Here is a 22,800-nt window from a genome sequence, read left to right on the forward strand (position 1 = left end):
TCTCTGCAGGCACCAGGTGCACCCCTGAGCAACATGTCGGTAACCCAACTATTCATTTTTAAGTCTTTTTGTTCAGTCATATCCAAATTTGTGTATAGCCATTGTAATAAGCGGCCAAGTGCAAGGGTGCAAAACTTGCCTATGTACAGGCCAGCAACTGTGGATCGGAAGAGCTCTCCCTTATGTTCTAGGTTTGAAATGCTGGTTCCAATATAGTACTCAGTTTAGTTTCATTGATTCCCTGATGTCATTTAGCCTCTATTTCTGTTTTCTAGAGAAATACACTGGAAATTTACAGAAAGCCATATCACCAGAATACTGCAGGCTATGGTGTGCTACATGTTATGGCGGGTGGGTGGACAGAACATTGCAATATTAGCCTTGTCCAACGGCAGGCCTGATGTCTCTCTTTTAAAGTACAGTGGATGCTTAGGTTGCAAACGTGATCCGTGTGGGAGGCATGTTCGCAACCAGCAGCGTTCACAACCCGCAGCGCCGCGTCTGCGCAAAGCGCGATTTAGCACTTTTGTGCATGCGCCGAAACCTGGAAGTAACCCGTTCGGGTACTTCTGGGTTGCACGGTACGCAACCCAAAAAGACCTAACCTGAAAAATCTGTAACCCGAGGTATGACTGTATAGGGTATTCCTATAGACTAGCATACAACTAATTTATACAATGGTTCATTCCGGCCCCTCCTTTACAACCAGCGGTATATACATTTCACAAATTAAATAAATAGTTGCAGTAAAGGTAAAGGGACCCCTGACCATTAGGTCCAGTCGTGACTGACTCTGGGGTTGCGGTGCTCATCTCGTGTTATTGGCCGAGGGAGCTTCCAGGTCATGTGGCCAGCATGACAAAGCCACTTCTGGCGAACCAGAGCAGCACACAGAAACACCGTTTACCTTCCCACTGTACTTGCACTTTGACGTGCTTTCGAACTGCTAGGTTGGCAGGAGCTGGGACTGAGCAACGGGAGCTCACCCGTCGCGGGGATTCCAACCACCGACCTTCTGATCTGCAAGTCCTAGGCTCAGTGGTTTAACCCACAGCGCCACCCGCGTCCCAGTTGCAGTAGTTTAGGAAAAATCTGTCTCTCTAGTGGGCGCTAGGTGCCACATTCAAAGAGGGCATTCCACTGTCCATTAGGAAGGAGCCAGCGCATTCCAATATGCATGCGTTTGTAGCCCTCTCCTTTTCAGTGCGGGGTGGTCTGGTTTCAAAGAAATCTAGACTTCAGCTCCCTTTCTTCCTTCTTTCCCGTCTATCCGCCCTAGAACCGCAGGGCACCCTGCCTTCCCCCTTTTTTTAAGTACAGTACTCTTTTTGAAACGCTTTGCAGAGATCATAATTGCTCTGATGGTGCAGGCGAGGGCAGGCAAGGTGCCCAGAATAGAGTTCGTCGTCCTCTGAAAGAGAACAGGCGCCCGCAAGCACCCAAGGCGCCCAAGGTTGCCGCTGCCTCGACTAGCCGCAAGCAGCCGCTCCAGCTGCTGGAGCCCGTCGAATGTTGCAATCGGCCTCCTGCCTTGCATCTCCTCTCTCCTGCGCCCATCCGGCCAATGGCTTGGCTAGACGCAAGCCGCTGGCCAATCGGAGCGTGGTAATTACCATACCCAGGCACAAGGAGCCAATCGGAAAGCAGGCACGGTCAAGGTCGCTATGCTTCGGAATATCCGGAGACGCGGCTGGCGCTGCATCCCCACAAAGCCCAGAGGGACGCGGAGGAAGCATCGCCTGCGACCATGGACGCCCAGAAGCACGTGGCCAACTTCGGCGCGGGACCTGCGAAGCTGCCGCTGCCGGTACGTGCACCGCGGGGGACGTTGAATCCGCAGAGAGCGCCTGGCTAAATCCAGCAGGCAAGATGCGCAAGTGTGGAGAATTTGCACTGCGCAGTCCGATCCTATGCATGTGCCTTCGGAAGCCAGTGTCGCCGTGGTGGCTGCAGTCCTGTATTCACGTAACCATGGAAGTAGGCGAGGCTTGCTTCCGAGTAGGCTTGCGCTGTAAGTTGGAAGTAAGCCTCACTCAACTTAAGGCTGCCCTTCAGATAACTGCGTTGGGGGTGTGCGCTTTTTGGTGCCCTCGGGACTGGGGTTATCTTCGCAGTAGGAGCTGCAGATCATTGATCAGGGAAGAGACTCCCTAAATCAACATTTCACAATGCTAAGCGATATTGCAAAAGGTGTGTGCTTGTGTTCCCGTCCTCTCTACGCTGTTATGTGAAAAGATCAACAGCTATGATAGTCCGTTGAACGGGGCTGTGGAAGCGGTATCTCTTAAGGGGCAATTTGCAAGTGTTTGCTTTAAGTACAGAGGACATTCTCGTATTCTCCCGTCGGAGAGCTGTCTCGAGACGGGTGTTAGCAAGTTGTAACAAAGGAGGGATTTTGCATTCGTGGTTAAAGTGGAGCAAAGGGTGAGAAAGGCTGGGGCTTTTAAAAAGTGCTGTACTGGATCTTTCCCAAGTTCGCTAATTAGCTGGCAAGTTAGCACTAGCTCGCCTCTTAATATCTTCGTTTCTCTTCTTGCTGTGCTGGCGTCTTCTATTCTGACAGTGAACTAACTAAAGAGCAATTTCTAACGCCTTGCTCTTTCAGGTACAATAGTAAAGGAGGGGAAATGCCTTTTTCAAGGCTGTCCCAGAACACCTGGCAAAACGAATGCCTGCATTGCAGGGTATTCCCCCTCCTCTTTTTAACTCCCAAAGCCTTGTATTGGAAGAATGCAAAGGGCATTTTGTCTCAGACTCCCACTCCCTTTAAAAGGACATATGGCTGTTTCAAAATGTCAAACCTCCCACATATGCTCCCAGATCTACTACGTATTGGTTACCCATTTTAACTTCCTATCGCTCCTAAACAAATGCTTTGCATGGCTTTTATTACAGGATAAGGTTTTGTTGAGTTGTAACACAAGGGCCATTTCAGGGGTTTTAAGAAAAGTACGCATTCTCTTTCTGTGGATGTGTGTCCCAGCAGCTGTGGAAAAACTACCTAAATTCCCTCCTTCCTTGTTCCAATAGCTATGAAGAGGAATATGGTTTGCTTGGTTTTTTCCAATTTAAAAAGCTACTAATATAAGAGCTCATGGAATAAAAATGCTTACCCCTTTTGTTTGTGTGTGGGGCTGGAATGAAAAGAACCCTTTGTTTACCACTGCTGAATAAACGCTTTGTGAACATGTAGGGAGGGCAGGAAAACATTTGCAGATATCCTAGTTTAATGTCAGACAACTGGAGAAATAGATTTTATACAACATATGATAGTAATATGCTGACTGTAAACTCATCTGCTCAGAAAGTTACATCAGCATCTGTCTTGATCCAATCACATATGGGAGAGGTTTGGCTCCTTCTCAGATATAAATTATTTTTCCAGCTTTCCATAAGAATTGCATTCCTAAGTGCTTTAGTTAGTTGAAAGCACTGTTGTGCATTGTTCTCTTTTGGACCTTGGAAGCTGCATGGACATAGCCAGGGGTGGGGTGGGGGGCAGCTGCCCTGTCCTAATCAAGTAAATCAATAAAAATATTTAACTATCTCAGGTTCTTCCCTCCCCCCCTTACATAAATCCTGGCTACACCCATGGGAAGCTGTGAAGTTGTTGCTACTTTCTAAAAGACTGCTTTAGAAGTCTACAGCAAACATTTTCCTTTGAATTAAACTTCATACACAGTATTCTGATTGGGATGTGAACCTTGTGGCCCTCCAGATGTTGTGTGATTCCAACTCCCATAAGCCCCAGCCCATGGGGCCATGGAAGATGGAAGCTGTAGTCCAACAACAGCTAGAGAACCACGGATTCCCCATCCCTAATAACATGAGCTTGGTACCTTTTCTAATCAAATGATTGTGCATTAGTGTCTTATTGTTGAGCTGAATCTGATTAATCAGCTAGAAAGGAACTTTGATGTTTAATATAACTTGTACCTAAACACATGTATATCAATGGCTATTGAAAAATACATTTATTTTACAGTGGTTTACTTGGGGGGGATGGTGCCCAGTGTTAGTAATGCCAGATCTGATCTGTCCAAAATGCTGTGCATGAAATGACTCTGGATGTGAGGTGTTTTGTTGATAACTAGCATTTGTGAGATTTGACACTGAAATGATATCGAATTGATTTCTTTTGTAGGTGTTGTTAGAAGCCCAGAAAGAGTTAGTGAATTACAATGGCCTTGGCATTAGTGTTCTTGGTAAGGCACTTTTACTTACTCTTGATGTCTTTTTTTTTTAGCATTTGGAGCTTTTAATTGTATTTTATAATGAACATAACAAGGAAGAGCTACACATTTAAATCTTGGCATTCCCAGTTTGAGAATTATCCTTTCTGAAATATGTCTCCCACTTTTATCCCACCCTTACACCAATGAGCTCTGGAAAGCAGATGTCTGAAGGGGCCAGGGGTGTTCATTTTCTTCTCAAGGTTGCACAATGTAGAAGGTTAAGCTTGAGAAACTGCAGTTGCTTCAAAGTCACCGAATGAACTTCGTAGCTGAGCAGGACTTTAAACTTTGGTCTTCCTGAGCCACCTGCAACGCTCCAGCTCCAGCTATGCAACACCAGCTCTTGCTATTTCCCTTTCACTTGTCCAGTGAAGTGAACTGAGGATGCAGCTACCTTTGCAGTTTCTACCCCCTTTGCTACTGAAACAGAAGCTGCCACCCTGGTCTAGCAGTTTCCTAAAGGGTGTTTGAGCTCTGATGTACGTAGCTGTGCTGCCAGAAAAGAGTGCCCCATTCATTTCAGTGGAGGAACACACAGTTCCTGCACCCACTGACTTTCTGTCTCCATTGAATAAAGGTGAATTAAAAGATGGCAATTTTATAAAGCCAAAGTTATTTTAGTGACATGGTTTGTATTGTGTCATTTCTGATACATTTATTTTGTTGCAGAAATGAGCCACAGATCGTCTGATTTTTCAAAAATTGTCAAAGCAGCTGAAAAGTGCTTGCGTGAACTCTTGTAAGTGATCATTTTTATTCACATTCTAAAAAGCCTTTAATCTGAAGGCATACGGTAGTAATTGTAGTACAGTTCCCACTCCGTGTGTAATTTCTTTACAGCAAGTTCATCAAAGTGTCTGTTTTATTGATATGGACACAAGACCAAGCACTTTGTGCTCCTGTACTTAGAATGATTTGTTTTTTAAAGGTTGCCAGCAGGTTCAGTTATTGCTTCTAATATTGTATTGGGAAGTGCAAAATACATGTAATACTTGCAACTGTAGCACAGTACCATGGCTTAGATGCAGATACAGAATATTTGCTGAAGCTTGCTCTGAGTAGGCCTTCCTTTGTGGTGTTTTGCCATTGGTTGTCCATGCTTGAAGACTGAAGCATGTGAAGTGTCTGAGATCCACAGGGCAACCTAGAATTCTGCCTAGTATATCTGGAAGCGGGCTTAGAGTGATGCTTCGCAGACTCCAAACAAGAAATGTGCAAAGAGATTAGGTACTTTTTTGCATGTATCTGGACTGGCTATAAATTTTGACTTCCGCGGTTCATTCTGGAACAGTGTTGTAAGATTCCTCACTCTGCTAAAACTTTGTTCAGCAGCACCAAGCACACCCCTAGTTGATTATATGTAATTTTGCATTGTCATCAGTCATCCAACCACAGCACAAAGCTTTCTTCTTCGTGTTGTATTAATGTGATTGGTCCAGTACCAGCATTTATAGAGCTTCTGGAACTTAAAATAAAACATTTAAAAACATTTTTCTTATTTTCTTTGAAAGCTGAAATATGTAGACTATTATATAGCTAATGCTTATTAGTCTGACAGATGGTTATACAGAAATACTGTGTATCAGTTGAAATACTGGATAGTAACTGTTTACAAATAATGTAAAACATCATTTTATCAGAAAAGTTTCATTGATCTAGAACTGATATTTTCACCAGGGATCTAATTTGGAGAACAACAACTGTCAAATATTTTGAATCCTGAACTGATAGTATTGTTTCATTTTCCCGATACTACTTCTCACAGAAAAATGCCAGATAACTACAAAGTGATTTTTCTCCAAGGAGGTGGATCTGGACAATTCAGTGGGGTCCCACTTAATCTTATTGGGCTGAAAGAAGCCAGGTGTGCTGATTATGTGGTTACAGGAGCTTGGTCAGCAAAAGCAGCCAAGGAAGCAGAGAAATATGCCAAAGTGAACCTTGTTCATCCTAAACTCTCCAGTTACACAAGTAAGTAAACTTGCAAAGTTCAACGTTTGTGTAAGCTAAACTGTTGTATGTGCATTTTCTTTCCTGCTTACTGTTTCTGTTACTTGTAAAAGCAAACTGTGCTTGTGTGTGTGTGTTTTGTGTGTGTGTGTATATTACAATCCTAAAGAAAAATAGTTCCAGAAGTATGAAAACTGGTTAGCTCATTACTGAAATGCAGCCATTCTTATGATTTGGCTTGGATAGGAAGCTTTCACTGGTGCTTTCTAGCCCCTGAACCTTGACCATCTTTCTTAATGGTCTTTTCAAGAACTGCTGAATGTGCACTGTTGGTACCTGTGCGCCCCTTCATGAAAATATAACCGCTTCTGCACATTGCTTTTAGGAGAGGCTAAATCTGGCTGTTACACTCCCATCTTGGCCCTCCCCTCCTCATGGGTGCATTATATCAAAGTTATTGGACCATGTATGGGTAAAATTGTGCATGGGAGAAAAAAGAAAACAAAAGTTTAGGAGCGTGGGAAAATCAGGAGAGGGAGGATCAAAGCAGAAATGCAATTTGACAAGAGTGCTGGCCTGGAAGTACCCATGATGAAAAAGAATAGTGCAACTTGCTGTATCTATGAAACACATCTTGTTCTACCCATTAACCAAATGCATGATGATATTGCGTGTCTGCTGTGCAGTGCATAAATTAGGCTTCTGCCCCCCCTTTCAGAGCAGCTTATGAGACTGTGCAAACATTAGGTAAAGGAAAACGACCCCTGGCCTGTTATGTCCAGTTAAAGGCGACTATGGAGTGCGGCGCTCATCTTGCTTGTGGGAATGATGTTTTTCGGCAAGTAGTGCAAGTAAATGCGTGTCTACTCGCAAGCGAGCCCTACTGAATTCAATGAGGCTTACTCCCAGGAAAGTAGAAGTAAGTTTAGTTGAACTCAGTGGGGCTTCTGCATGCACAGATTCCACTTAGACGTCTGAGTGGGGAAGCAGATGCAGCTTGACTAGTAAATCACTTAAACTACTCTTAAATTAGTTGAAAACATATTATATGGAAGTTCATGTAATATTTTTATTAAATTTACTACTTCCTTAAATTTTAAGGCCCTCCATCGCCACAGTTGTCAAGGTCCTCTCCTACTGCAGGGAAGTGCGACACACCCTCTTCCACCATGGGGAGGTAGAATGGGACCTTCTGCTGCTGTAGGGAAGTGTATCGCGCCCTCTGCCACTGTGGAGAGGTATGGTGGAACCCTCTTCCACCGTGGGGAGGCCCGGCAAGGCCCTCTGCTGCTGTGGGGAAGCATGGCACACCCTCCACCACTGCAGGGAGGTTGAAAACCAGATACCGCCCAGCCCTAGTGCCAGGTTGGGGAAGCCTGAATTATTATCTAAAGCATGACTGGTTGACCTGTGGCCTTCCAGCTGTTGTTGAACTACAATTCTTACCATTCAGAACCATTTGTTGTGCTGTCTGGAGCTGATGGGAAATGTAGTTCTTGATACATGTGTAGCTTGCGCATGTCACCACGGGGGAAATATCTGTAGCAGCAACTCCTACATTATATCACAGCCATTTGCAAAATGCTCTGTTGGTGTTTGGGTGTGTGAGTAGCCTGTTAAGTTCACAAGATACCTTAGCATCAATGAGGATTAGCATGCATCATGTAGATCAGGGTGGACAATTTATGGCTTACTAGATTTGCTGGATCCCAACTCCTATTAGCCTCAGCCAGCATACCAATGGCCAGGGATGATGGAACTCATAGTCCAGCAACCTCTGAAGGGCCACAGGTGCCTCTCCTAATTACCTTATTGTGTTACAAAAGATTGCTTTCTGGCTTGAATGTTGAAATGATTTTGAATGGTGTTGTGTTTTTAGCATCTTGAAAGGACCTCGTATCCTGTTTTATTTAACACACTCTGCTACTTCCATCATGAGAAAGCATGGTGGGAGGTGTGTGTGTGTCTATATATATATATATATATATATATATATATATATATATATATATAATTGCCTGTTTCCCTTTCGTAGCAAGTCCAAGAATGAATTTGCTGGCAAAGCAATGGAAATTTGTTGAACGAGAGTTGCTTTCAAAGTTCAATATTTAAAGGAAAGTTGTATCTCATCAGACTTCTGAATCTACTAGTTGGGAAATATTTCCATTGTTTACCTGTCTGTTGTCTTACCTGCTTCAGAAATTCCTGATCCAAGCACTTGGAACCTTAACCCCGATGCCTCCTATGTCTACTATTGTGCAAATGAGACGGTTCATGGTGTGGAGTTTGACTTTGTACCTGATGTTGGAAAGGCAGTTTTAGTTTGTGATATGTCATCCAATTTCCTCTCCAGGCCGGTGGATGTGTCTAAGGTAAAGTTCCAAAAGGGCAGTTTGTTGCTTTGCGCAGTGTAACCTAATATCTCAAACCTTGGTTTGCTCAAGGTGATTCGTGTAATGCCTTTACTCACTTATTCAATGAGCATGACTAAATTAGATCCATTAATTTCAATAGGTCTGCTCTGAGTAAAACATCTTTAGGATCTCATTGCAAGTTATCACCTGAGAAGGACCTCCTGAGTGTATTTCACTTTCAGTATATGCATTGTTAAGTGATTTAGCTTGCAAATGTTTCACAGCAGTGATCTTTTCCTTAATTTGTGTGTATAGGATCATACACCAGTATGTGTTCTGCTTATACAGTCATACCTTGGAAGTCAAACAGAATCCGTTCTGGAAGTCCGTTCAACTTCTGAAACATTCGACTTCCAAAGCGCAGCTTCCGGTTGGCTGCAGGAGCTTCCTGCAGCCAATCGGAAACCGTGGAAGCCCCGGTAGATGTTCGGCTTCCAAAAGAATGTTCGAAAACCGGAACAGTCACTTCCGGGTTTCAATCGTTTGGGAGCCAAAACGTTTGGCTCCCAAGGCGTTTGGGAGCCCAGGTATGACTGTAATGTACAAATGAGTATAGTGGTATCTCAGTTTAAGTACACAATTGCTTCCGGAAGTCTGTACTTAACCTGAAGCGTACTTAACCTGAAGCGAACTTTCCCATTGAAAGCAATGGGAAGTGGATTAATCTGTTCCAGATGTGTCCGTGGAGTACTTAAACTGAAAGTATTCAAACCGAAGCGTACTTAAACCGAGGTATGACTGTACTTGGATTTAATATCCATTTCCCCTTTCTTTTCTCCTCCCCACTTCCAATGTCAAGTTTGGTGTAATCTTTGCTGGTGCCCAGAAGAATGCAGGCTGTGCTGGAGTCACGGTGGTTATAGTACGTGAGGACTTGATTGGCTTTGCACTCAAAGAGTGCCCGACGGTGTTGGACTACAAAGTGCAAGTGGAGAACAGCTCCCTATACAACACTCCTCCGTGCTTCAGGTAATCTTGCCACAGTACAATATATTTCATTTTGTTAATTACTCGGAGGTTTACTATGCCGAGCAGAGGTTTAGTCTGTGGACTAAATTCAGCCCACCAGGCCTCTCCATTTGGCCCCCAAGGCAATTTTGGCAAAGTCTTGCCCACCTGCTCTATACTAGATAAAGTCATGACTGGGCCAAATGGAAGTTTGCAGACATCTGCAAATGGTGCGCAGTGCTTTGCAAACTCTGCTGATTTGGTGTACAGTGCTATGCAAAAACAGGTTATCTAATGTCATTGTGATGTCAGGCTATTGACAGGTGGCTGTCCGAACCCACTGGATGAGGGAGATAAGGTTCCACCCCAAGCTATTCCAGAAAGTAAAGCTACTGGTACTCCAGAAAATAAATGTTAGTTGTTGCTTTGGATTATTTTTATTATATAGTTCAGCTTTGCATTGCAGAAGCTGTTTTAGGCTTTTTTTTGTATACTGTGGCATTGAAAAGGTATTATTGTCCTGTCTCAGTGACATAACCAAATTCTCCCAGTGAAATAAAATGTCAGGGTGGTATAAATTTTAGTGGAGTTCCAATCATAGCTGCCAAGTTTTCCCTTTTCTCACGAGGAAGCCTATTCAGCATAAGGGAATTTCCCTTAAAAAAAGGGAGAACTTGGCAGCTATGGTTCCAATTGGTCCTCAGCTGGACTGACTACAGAATTGAAAACACCCTTGACATAATGCTTTCTTTGGACTTCTTATTCTGCTGGCAGGTAGGCTTACACAGCAGTACTGACTAATTCTTTGTTGTGTCCTTCATGTAGTGTCACATTGCGACACTGTGCGAAAACCGCAAAGATGGTCATGGCAGTGCTAGGTCTGCTTCTGATCATGGTCTGAATTGAGCCGAGGAATTCTTTGCCCACAGTTTCAGTCCCTTCCACTGCCTACATGCATCTCTTGACTTACCTGTTTCAAGCTGAACTGGCTCAGGTGGTTATTTCCCCAGACCAAAATCCCAACCAACAACCATGCCTTTCCCATTTTGACTGTCATCTAGGCATCATGGTTACGAAATGGAATTTAATTAGCAGTTCTGGATGCAAAGAAGGCAAAGCTGAATAAAGGGTTACTCTGTGTGTTTCTGAATTGCTGACAGCAGTGACGTTGTGCTTTTGTTAGTAGGGTAATTAGAGGTGAGTGAGTGTATGCAATTGTGTGACCACTGGACAAAATATTCTTCAGTTCTACTGTGTGAGCACATGAATTATGTGAATGGAAAATTTTAGTTATGCAAGCAGTTCCTACAACTTCTTTCTGTAATGGGCTAGGAGTGTAAAACAGGCATTTCATTTCTTTCAGGCATTTAAATCCCCATTTCTAAAAGTCTGTTTCAACTTCATAGGATGTACCAATAGAAGAATGTTATGAATGTTACCTTGCAAGGTGGAGAATAACCATATCAGATGCAGAAGTTCAAACAGGTCTCTTAGTATTTAATTGTGCAATATGTGTATACCACGCACAATAGGCACCCCCAAAAAACCTTTTTGCATTACAGATTTTATTCACACATGCCAAAAGTTACTTACCGGTATTCGATAGTGAGTGTTGGCATGTATGAGTGTTCTAGAATGTATGGAGTATTTTAACTTTATTTCAAATAATTTTATATTACCCTTTAACTAAACATTTTCAGGGGTGTTTACAACCCCATCAGAAAAGCACCATTTCCCTCTCCCTGACAAGCACAACACAAACATAGCAAGGATTTTAAAATTTGGAAATATGGCTATGCCATATAACATGATTGGTTGTTTCTGTCTGGCTAAATAGAAAAAACCAAGGAAAGCTTCTTTGCGAAGACAAAATGGGGTGTGGTGAAAGGGAAGAATGGGTCATTCTTCTGCTTGACCAGTGGTGAGTTTTGCATCTATTGGTCATTTTTGGTGCCTAGTTTAAGTCCCATCCCATTACATTATTCTAGTACAGGCATCCCCAAACTTCGGCCCTCCAGATGTTTTGGATTACAATTCCCATCATCCCTGACCACTGGTCCTCTTATCTAGGGATCATGGGAGTTGTAGACCAAAACATCTGGAGGGCCGCAGTTTGGAGATGCCTGTTCTAGTAACCTGAGTATGGAGTGAAAGGTTTACATGCATGGAAAATAATTTCAATTAAGAAAAACGGAATTCTCCTTGAAGCCATAACTGCTAAATTATCAGTAGCTTGCATAATAATTGTATACTGTGGTAGGGACACAAAACTCAGGGCAGACAATTGCAAACTTTTAAACTTCATTTTTCTTATATATTTGTAAACTAGTTACCCATTTCGTATAACATTCCATATTTACAGTGTTGTAAAATTTGTACCCTGCAGGTTGGCAGGATGTATCTGCCTCCTTTGCTTCTTGAAAACAACATGTGTCTTGCAAGAGATTGACCAAACTCTCTTTCCTTTTTTCGGTAAATCTGACTGTTTCTCTTTCTTCTCTGTGCAGCCGTTAGTTGGCTGGGGACCTGACCTGAATGTCCATGAGCTGCTGTAGTGAAGCTCTGAATTAAATTAGTCCAATACGGATCGTTTTAACCTCTTGCCAAAAGGAGTCCTGGCTTCCTGACGTTAATCTGCTGCATGAAGATTAACAGCCCCCCCCCTGGGGGGGGAGAAATTGCATTTCCTAGCTACAAGGATATTCAAATCTATGACTAAACCTGCTTTGGGGATGGCATGGAAGTTTGCTATGTGGCTTTTAAAGTGGGTCATTCTATTATGCTCCCTGTCCCCACTTATTTAGTGAGTGTATTTTTGTGGATCATAGAGGCTTAGGTGAAATCCAGTAACAGGATACATATAATGAACCATTACCGAAGTAGCTCTTACAGGAATTCTCTGAGTATGGGACACTTTTGCAACAGGTGTGCAAATGTAGAGAGAAAGAGTGATGTGGAAATGGAACAAAATAGCTAATGAACAGGAATGTTTAATATTTTAGGCTTATTGTCTGCCAGAGGCTTGTGCTGGTTTGTGTTGTGGCATCAAAGTCTGTCCTTTTGTCTGGAAGGTGGATTAGAGCCCCCATACCAGCTTCAACACAATTCACGCTCCACATTGGAACACTGATTTCTGGGCGTTCTCTGCTTCCGTAATGCTCATGGCTTTTGTGTAATGTCTTGGAAATGGGGCATGTACCTGAGTGACAATACAGATTTCTGTGATTTTGGGACCAAATCCAGGCACTGGCATAACGGCAGCTTTACAAATAAAAGGCAAATGCCCCCAATCCTGCTTCCAAAGTAGTGACCAACCAGAAGGTCCCCGGAGAAGGCAGGCCTTAGAAGGACACTCCTGCTGGCCAGCTGAGTAGGGTGAATGATGCTTTTCTGTACATGGGGACAGTAAAAGTTCAGATGACTTGGGTGAGCACTGTGAGATACAGTTGGCTCAGGCTATTTGCTTACAATGAACACACTGTTGATTCAGCAATAATCCAGCTTGGTTCAATAGGAGCAACTTCCTAGTTAGCTGAGAATCTGAGTTATGAGTTGGGAATCTCTGCCTTGAATTCACAAGGTAGTCTTGGGTCAACATTATCCCTCAGCTCCCCACCTGTAATATGGAGATAATGCTAGTCATCTTCCTTGCATTCAAAATAGCAACCCTTACAAACAACACTGTAATGTACTTTTAAGAGTCTTGAGCACTATATGAATGCTTAATATTAATAGTAGTTATAGTAAGTATGTCAAGGATTATGGCTTTTAGCTTTTTACAAGCAGTTTAGTATGCAAAGTGACATCCATGGGAAATACCTGTGATCAAGCAGAATTCTCTCTTTGTAGCTAAGATCACAGACAATGCTTTGCATTCTGATTTTCATTCAGTAGCTGTCTTTGGAAAAGTTTGTCAATGGCTACATGAAAGCAGCAGGACAGTATTGTTCTTACTGGCTATTGCAAAAAGAACAGCTCAAGGTGAAAAGGTTTAAGTTATTTTAAATCATCATCATCAACAGGGCCGTCCCTAGGCCCGGGCTGGGTGGCACAAGGCGCCAGGGCGCCTGGCCATCAGGGGCGCCGAACGCTGGTGTCTGCCTCTGCGCGCCTCTGCTGTTGAGCAGCTTCAGGCAGCTCTCCAGAGGTGCACGGGGAGTGTGAGCCTGGGGCCGCCTCTGCTGCGCCTCTGTCTCAGCTGTTGAGCGGCTTCAGGCCACTCTCCAGAGGCGCGCAGGGAGCACTGGCCTGGGGCCGCCTGAACAGCTGAGAGGCGCGGCGGCCCCAGGCTTGCGCCCCCCGCATGCCTCCGGAGCTTCGCGCAGGGAGCGTGAGCCTGGGGCTGCCTCCTCCGCGCCTCTCAGCTCCCCGCACGCCCCTCCTGCCCGCACCAGGGCGCCAGATATGGTTAGGACGGCCCTGATCATCAAACCTTTTATTGCATCAAATGCGGGTGGCACTGTGGGTTAAACCACAGAGCCTAGGGCTTGCCGATCAGAAGGTCGGTGGTTCAAATCCCCGCAACGGGGTGAGCTCCTGTTCCTCATCCCCAGCTTCTGCCAACCTAGCAGTTCGAAAGCACGTCAAAGTGCAAGTAGATAAATAGGTACCACTACAGCGGGAAGGTAAACGGTGTTTCCATGCACTGCTCTGGTTCGCCAGAAGCGGCTTAGTCATGCTGGCCACATGACCTGGAAGCTGTACGCCGGCTCCCTTGGCCAGTAAAGTGAGTTGAGCGCTGCAACCCCAGAGTCGGTCACGACTGGACCTAATGGTCAGGGGTCCCTTTACCTTTACAAACATCCATAACAAATCAATACAGAATTACCACCTCCCCAGTGGGACAAAACATTTGCCAAAAGAAAAGAGGCAAGGCAGTCTATCATCACATCTCTAGGTCTCCAGGGAGATCAGAAGTCTGCAATGTGTTTCAACGACAAAAAAACCCCCCAAATAAAGATATTTAGCCACAAACTTGGTGAGCTCCTGATCATTCCCCAGTAATAGAACATGTATGACCTCCAACTCTGGTTTCCATTTGGGGATGCAGAGTTGATCTAGGAATTGCTGGCAGAGGTCAGCATATAGTTGACCTTTAAGAACCATATGTGTAAGAGTTTCCACCAGGTGGTCTTCACATGGGCAAATTTTTCTCCTTCCACCCTGCCCGAGAACCTTCCCCAAAGGAGGTTAGATGGATTTGAATTAAACCTGGCCTGCGAAAATGCCCTTCTTTCTTGAGGGTTAAGCAAAAATTCAAGATAATTGTGGTTAATTTCATGTGCCCAAGAAAGTTGAAAGTAAAGAGGGGAACATGTTTTCCCTGCTGCTACTGTTAGTTCCTGGCGTTCAATATCCCACAACCTAGTTTTATTATAGCCTTGGCAGATCGTAGGGACATTGATCGCAAAAGTTCCGCTGACAGCCCGAGTTGCTTATTAAACTGTTGTAGCCCTAGGGAAAGAAAGGGATCTAACAAAACTTTGCTGAGGAGAGGATCTTTATCTGTTGTCAGGCAGATGTTTAACCAGCATAGAAGAAATCTTGCCCAGGCGACAGTCTCTACCTTGTGTTGACCTCCCTCTAGACACAAGGCTGCATAGAGTACACAGCCTGGGACAGCAAAAATCTTGAAGAGGAAATCTGCCTGCACTCGTTCTACCAGCTGGGCAAACCCTAGCAGCCAGACTGGAATTCCATAGAGCAACTGAGCTATAATTTTGGCGTTGAAGACCTTAAGGGCAGAGGGGATATGCGAATTACCTCTTATTATGAAGAAACACATTATGGCCTGCATAGACATCTTACTGGCATTCACCACCGTTGCACAGTGCGAGGACCAAAGACGCCTATGATGGAATGTAATTCCCAGATAGTTGAATTTGAATACCTGCTGGATGGGTTTCCCACCAAATACCCAGCTATAGCTCTTGCGTGAATTCCCAAAAACCATTATTTTCCTTTTATCAAAATTCATGCACAATTTCATTCTGGACAGATAGTCAATACAGGAATTTAACAGTCGTTTTAAGCCAATTCTTGTCTGTGAAAGCAAAATCATACCACCTGTGTATAGGAGGATGGGGATGCTTGATGCATTGAATTTTGGGCTATGGGTGTCCACCTGTTTTAGTGAAGAAGCGACGTCGTTAAGAAAAAGGTTAAAAAGAGAGGGAGCAAGTACACAGCCCTGCTTTACTCCTCGGTTTATGGCAGGATCTGTCATTTCACTCCCTGGTGTTGCTCTTATACGACAGGTGTTCTTTGTATAAAGCTTTTTGATCAAGTAAAGTAATCTAGGTTCTAGGCCCATTGTCTCCAATTTGGTCCATAACAGCCCCCTGTCAACAGTGTCAAAAGCAGCTTTGATATCTAGTTATTTTAAATAGGAAATACCATGTTTGATGAAAAAGTTATCAGGCCAAAGCTAGCAATATCTTTCGCAGGTTTGAATGGCTTTTTCTGCCACTTGAGCCAAGATCTTTTAATCTGACCAGTATTTCACAACCGGATCTCCTGTTGGTTAGACCATATTTTCAGCAGTCATGACAGGGCCTATACAGATGAAGAAACAATGGGAATTTTCAATTTTGCCCTTGTATTATATCTACAGCCTCCAATTGTCTCTGCAGTATTGTGTTCCCAGAGCACTGTTAACCGGCAGCTAGATTGTAACCAGAATAGAAAGTATTCTATAGGAAGTTCTCTTGCTTTGGCTGACGGGTTTCACTTGCCATAAAATGATGCTTTGCCTTTTTGCATGTGATTTGGCTTGCTTGCTTGTGCCATTTGAAACAGGATGACACCTTGGCTTGACACACTTCTGGTCTTCAAGGGGAATACCAGTTTAGATTAGGTACTGGGTGCATTTGTGAGATTATGCATAGGGGACAGATGACTCTGTCTCTTCCCTGTCCCCCAACACACACTCTTGTTGGTTTTACTTCTCTTCTATACCATGTAAGCAAAACTTGCTGTTTTTTGTTATTGAGACATGAACATAGCATTGCAAATAATTGGTGCCTCCTCTCTTTTGATTCCAGTATCTATATCACAGGCTTGGTCCTGAATTGGGTAAGAAGCAATGGCGGAGCTGCAGCTATGGATAAGCTTAGCCAAATGAAGTCACAAATGATTTATGATATTATTGACGGATCCAGTGGATTCTATGTGTAAGTTGTTCTGACTTTCCCCATTGTTACTGTACAGTGCTATCTCAGAGGACTTTGTCTACATAGGACTTTAGCAAGTCTTCCACCCAAGCACATGTGGAAAACTAGCATTTTGGTGAAACAGCTTGTAGCCTTGCTTCCTCCCAGGAGTGGCAGCTTCTGCATGTGTGCATATTGCAAGAGGACTATGCCATGCTAGAAATAACATGCTTTGAATGGAACATTATCTGTAATGTGTTTACCTTCATCCTACCCAGTTCATAACTTCTAGCTTGTTAGTCCCATTTAAGTGAGATTATAGCCAGAAGAACCTTCATTTCCCCTCAAGGCAGCTAATACGGCCAGCTGTTTAGGAATTCACAACAAAAGTGGTGGCCATTATTATGATGGAATTGAGCTGTACAGTGATACCTCGGGTTACAGACGCTTCAGGTTACAGACTCTGCTAACCCAGAAATAGTACCTTGGGTTAAGAACTTTACCTCAGAATGAGAACAGAAATCGCGTGCCAGCCCAGCAGTGCGGTGGCAGCAGGACGCCCCATTAGCTAAAGTGGTACCTCAGGTTAAGAACAGTTTAGCCTTTGCAGATGCCTCCATGCATTCTTTCAACATATAGGGATGAGGTCATCTGACACCTCCCCATGTAATTTCCATGTAATTCTCTTTCAGGTAGCCCTTTAGAGTTTGCAAGTAGAACTGATTTCTGTGGTGGACCAAAGATGACGTTACAGTCCTACCTCATGTTGCGTTAGGTTCATGTTGTGTCTTTTTGGCTTGTGAATGCAGCAAACCCGAAAGTATACACTTCTGGGTTTTGGCGCATGTGCAGAAGCGTCCTGCGCACTTCACACATGCACAGAAGCGCTCTATTGTGCTCCGTGCTTGCGCAGAACTGCGGCTTTAGTTGAGGACTTTTTGGAGTGCAAACGGCGCCCCGGAATGGATCGTGTCAGCAACTAGAGGTACCACTGTACTTGGAAACATAGGATGGTAGTCAATTAAGTTTTACTCAGAGTAGATGTGCAAAAATGAATGAACACGGCTATGTTAGGCCCATTAATTTCAATAGGCCTATTCTGATTAAAACTTAGTTGAATACCACCTACAATTTAGTTCACTAATATGTACTGATCTGATAAGCCAAAATATGGCTGTAATCACATTTCTGTGAAATTTTCAGATGTCCTGTGGAGAAGAACAGCAGGAGCAGAATGAATGTTCCTTTCCGGATTGGCAGTATTAAGGGTGATGAGGCCCTGGAAAAGAAATTCCTTGATCAAGCTACAGAAAACAACATGCTATCCCTGAAAGGGCATAGGTAAGAGAGAAGTCTGTGGAGAAGCTTTGGCTGAGGTTGAGTTACAATGTGACGGAAAGAGCAGTAGGAATTGAACACACACACAAATGAGAAGTATTGTCATTTCTCAGAACTGTGAAAAAACACAGGTTGTATTAGTGCAGAACCTTAGCTGTGTTTTCAGTGTTGTCTGAAAAAATCCCTTATATGTGTGACTGCACAATTTTATAGATATTTTTCAGTTTTTAAAAACTGAAAAGTCATGTTATAATCAAACCAATTTTTATTTAAGTTTAGAGTCGATGCCCAAATTGTCTATGAATTAAGAGTCCATGAGCAGAAATGCCTTATTTGTGTATGGTATTTACAGTAAATATTTGACAGGTGATAAGTACTGTCACCATTTCCCCAATCTGCTACTGCTTAAGCACCGTGTTTTTTGCTAGTCATGGCTTACATAGGAAGCTGCCTTCTACTGAGCCCAGGCCATTGGTCATCTACCAATCTATGGCCTGGCTCAGTATAAGCCAGCTTCCTATGTAAGCCATGACTAGCGGAAAACATGGCGCTTGAGCAGGGTTTCAGATGGAAGACTTCCCCAGCCCCATCTGGAGATGTAGGGGATTGAACCTGGAACCTGCTGCATGCAAAACATGTGGTTTACCTCTGAGTAAGGGCCATTGGCTTCTTTGCCTTTTAGTGATGCCTCCCAGCCAGGAATCATGTAATACTGTGCTATGTGGTCACCTGGATTTGGCTATCATGCTCATGTTCTGCTTCCTGGTTTCCCACAAGCATCTGCTTGACCATTGTGAGAACAGTATGCTGGACTTGAAGGGCCATGGGCCTGATCCAGCAAGTTATTCCATTCTGTAGATGCTTCCATTTTGTTTTGCACTGTTGGAATTGTATCTTCCCACCCCACCCCTATCTTGTACTGGTCTTTCTGCCTCCCACTTTCCTCTTGGCATCTGGTATGGTGATGCTTGCAAGGTGATGCTTCAAAATAAATCTGTCACTCTGGTCTAATTATTGCTCCCCTCATGCAATCTCAAACTCACAGTTCTTCTGTTCATGCACTCTTGGAGGAACAGCCTGAGACTTCTTTTCAGTTTGTATGCACCTAAAGCATTGCTATCTTTAGAAACAACCCATTCTTCTCAACAAGATGCACATGCCTCTTGTTAGCACTCACCAGCCTTCCCCATCCTGGTGTCTTCAACATCTTATTGGACTCCAGCTCCCATCAGCCAGCTGCCAATGTGGCCAGTGGGCAAAAATGGTGGGAACTATGGTCCAGCAGCATCTGGAAGCACCAGGTTGGTATGAATTGAGGGAGGGCAACCTCTAGGCCTGGAGACCAAATGTGGCCTTCAAGTGTTAAAGGTTTTATCATCTCTGGCTCATAAATCCAGTGGTCTAGCAACACATCCGCTTGTAAAAGGTAAAGGACCCCTGGATGGTTAAGTCCAGTCACAGGTGACTATGGGGTGTGGTGTTCATCTCGCTTCTCAGGCCGAGAGAGCTGGCGTTTGTCCACAGACAGCTTTCCAGATCATTTGGCCAGCAGGACTAAACCACTACTGGTATACTGAGGACCGCGACAAGTGCCAGAGTGCACAGAAATGCCATTTACCTTCCCGCTGTAGCAGTACCTATTTATCTACTTGAACTAGTATGCTTTCGAACTGCTAGGTTGGCAGAAGGTGGGGCAGAGCCCAAGAGTGCCACCTATGTCCCCTCACTTTCGCATGTGGCAGCCTTTAAACCAGCAGAGAAAACAACGCAGCTCCTTCCCTGGAATCACATTGAGGGTTGGTTGCAGATAAGAGGCAATAAAATACTCATGGAAGCAAAAAAAAAAAATCAGTGAAGTAAGACATTTACTTGAGCAGGTTGCAATATGCAGTATTTACTCCATCTCGGTAGAGCAAAGGTACACTTAAAGTCCAAACAAGAGTCTCTGTGCTCTACATGTTGCCTGTAAGAGAAGAAAAGGCAAGACTGGTTAAAAGCAGCTCTCTGCGTCTCCTGTAGGAACTGCGCATTTCCAGAAATAAGTACCCACAGTCAGTATCTGCTTTGGTAGAGTAAACAATCAGTGAAAACTGCTTCTTGGATCTTCTCTCTGTTTCTGGAAATGAATGGCTCTCGATCATTCATCCCAACATCCAGGTCTCTCTTATCTGCCCCTCAGGACTCTTACCACGCCACATTCGGTCTTTAGCTGCTACACCACCTTTCCAGGTCATGTTCCTCACTGGCCCTGATTCACAACTTCATTGAGTGCTTTTGGCTTGCCAGAATGTTCCCTTGTACTCTGATAATACCTCTTGCTTGCGTAGTGGAGGACAGAGTGGGGTGTGTGTAGAAACTAGCCTGCTATACAGAGGTAGAAAGTACATTGGAGGCTCCGCCCACTTTTGCCTCTGGCATCTTTTCCCATAAAAGCTTGCCCAGAAAGGAACGCAGCAGAAAGGAATGCAGAGCTGAAAGAGGTTACTTTCCCCTCAATATAAATGAATGTTCTGGACTACAAAAATAATATAGGGTACTGGTGAAACTGGGGGACTCTCCAAATGTACTCTTTCCTTGCATTTCCCTTTACTCTTTCAGATCTGTGGGAGGAATCCGTGCTTCTTTGTATAATGCTGTGACAAGAGAAGACGTTCAGAAGTTAGCAGCATTCATGAAGAGCTTCATGGAGATGCATCGGTCATGAACTCGAATTAATTAGTGCTGCCCCTCTTGGAAATAAAACTAATGAATTGGAAGCTGGTGGAAATATTTCCTATACTAAAACTTTCAGTACCACAGTCAGATTTTGGAAACCAATAAAAACCCCAGTGTCCCTTATATCTGCCCAATATTCAAAGCGGTCTTGGCTGTAGAAGATCCAGGCTTGCTTGTCCCTGCACTTTGAGAATTGACCGCAGTGTTTTATCACAGTCCCTAGAGGTATGCAGTTCCATTTGTGTTTTTTAAAGTGGGTAAGTAGGGAGAGAATTCAGCAGCCTAAAATAAAATAAAATGTACTGAGGATAGAGGGGAAAACTTAACTATAGAAAATACATTTTGGGGGGTTACATCAGTAATCAAATAATAGCTCTTATTCTAATTGCCCCTGCTAAAAACCTTTCATCTTGATCTGCTAAAAGAAGGGACACAGAAGGAATGGTTGAGCGACCTGGCATGGACAATAATAGAGGTTTTGCTGTCACCTGATCATCTTGATCTGCTAAAAGAAAGGACACAGAAGGAATGGTTGAGCGACCTGGGTAGTGGGTTAGAGGGGTTGTAGAAATTAGTATTGCATACATGGCAACTCTCGGAAATTGTTCTCAGTGTAAGAGATCTGACAAACAATCCCATCTTACATAAAGTATTTCCCCTGGTGCCAGTTTGTTACATTTTCCTGAAGTTAGTCTCCTCCTTAAGAGAATCGTGTGCTTAGTATGGTAAGCAAAGTTAAATACAGCGGTACCTCCGGTTATGAACAGGATCCGTTCTGGAGGCCCGGCCATAACCCAAAGATTCCGTAACCTGGAGGTTACGCAACACGAGTTACCCCTGTATTTAGATAACATTCAACGGAAACAGATTTTATATGTTTAATAATTCCAAGTACGCCTCTAGTGCCTAAGGGAATTACTCGCAGCCATCCTTTGTTAACACCAGGCCTTAGTCTTTGAAGCAGGAAGCCTGTTAAGTTTTGCTGACTTTGACCATGGAATTGTTAAGCACACACTTAACTATACTGTGCTGCAGTTCTATCCCCTGCTTTTAAAATGCTGAACTACTTCTGACTTAAAGACATTTCCATTTGGCGCCCTTTCCATTCTACTGCACAGAAACCAAAATCACTTTCTTTCCCTGTGCCTTCCTGCCTGTTTTGAGACCAATATTGCCTTCATGTTCACAAGATCCCACACAATTCCCCCCAATGATGTTTTTGTTCAGGGGCCATGTCACACCTTTTGTGCCTTCTTGGAAGATGCACTCGCAGCAGAAAGAGGCCTTGCTTCCTTTACCGAGTCAGACCATTGCTCCCTCTAGCTCAGCATTGTCTGCACTTTCTGGCAACAGCTCTCTGGAGTCTCAGCCCTACAGGGGCACACTGGGGTTTGAACCTGGGACCTTCTGCATGCCAAGCAGATGCTCTTCCACTGAGCCATGACCCCACCCCCTTGCTCATCATACATAATTCTAGTTTTTTAAAATTATTATTACCTGTACAGAGATTGTGTCCATGTAGGACACAACTGTTGTGAAATGTATGTATGTATGAAATGGCCAACACTCTTAACTTGTGAAAAGAAGGTTCAGTATATCTTCCCCTTGCATTCTATTTCATGTTCACTCTCTGGTATAACTCACCCATCTGACCAATAATGTTACCCTTAAAAATAATTTTTAACCAAAACTGTTTATTTCTCAAAGACTACATTCATTAGATCATGGCTTTTCCCCCCTTTAAATTGCTCCTTTAGCTGTTTGTTTGTTTTTAATGAAATAACATTGTTGATAGAATTTGGCCACCTGATCAGTTCGTTTCTCAAGATTGGATTTCTTAGAGCCACGGAGACAGTCATCAATTTCGTGTACAATCTCATGTACAGTTTAATACATCATCATCATCATCATCATCATCATCATCATCATCATCATCATCATATTAAGAACAACCCTTTTATATTCCTGGAGTTTTTACTTAAAAGCATGTGGGTCAATATAGAAGAAAGAGTCCTCCCTGCTTTGTTTAAAATAACCAAGTTTTTCTTT

At 43.7% G+C, this 22,800-nt stretch overlaps 1 protein-coding gene across 4 annotated transcripts; it reads left to right on the forward strand.

The window, feature by feature from the left end:
• Window positions 1–1,654: 1,654 nt before the first annotated feature.
• On the forward strand, window positions 1,655–21,211 carry PSAT1 (phosphoserine aminotransferase 1). Of its 4 annotated transcripts, none has more exons than XM_035099932.2 (9): window positions 1,655–1,807; window positions 4,145–4,205; window positions 4,905–4,974; window positions 6,001–6,206; window positions 8,385–8,557; window positions 9,399–9,568; window positions 16,591–16,719; window positions 17,902–18,039; window positions 20,635–21,211. In XM_035099932.2, exons 1-9 carry the CDS (start codon window positions 1,748–1,750, stop codon window positions 20,738–20,740), a joined length of 1,113 nt encoding a protein of 370 aa, XP_034955823.1. In that variant the 5' UTR covers window positions 1,655–1,747; the 3' UTR covers window positions 20,741–21,211. The 4 variants fall into 4 exon arrangements, with proteins under 4 accessions (XP_034955823.1, XP_034955824.2, XP_034955826.1 ...); XM_035099933.2 differs by lacking the exon at window positions 1,655–1,807 and adding an exon at window positions 1,814–2,022; XM_035099935.2 differs by lacking the exon at window positions 1,655–1,807 and adding an exon at window positions 2,041–2,190.
• Window positions 21,212–22,800: the final 1,589 nt, after the last annotated feature.

This window comes from Zootoca vivipara, chromosome 11 (assembly GCF_963506605.1).
Source record: "Zootoca vivipara chromosome 11, rZooViv1.1, whole genome shotgun sequence".
Taxonomy (NCBI): domain Eukaryota; kingdom Metazoa; phylum Chordata; class Lepidosauria; order Squamata; family Lacertidae; genus Zootoca; species Zootoca vivipara.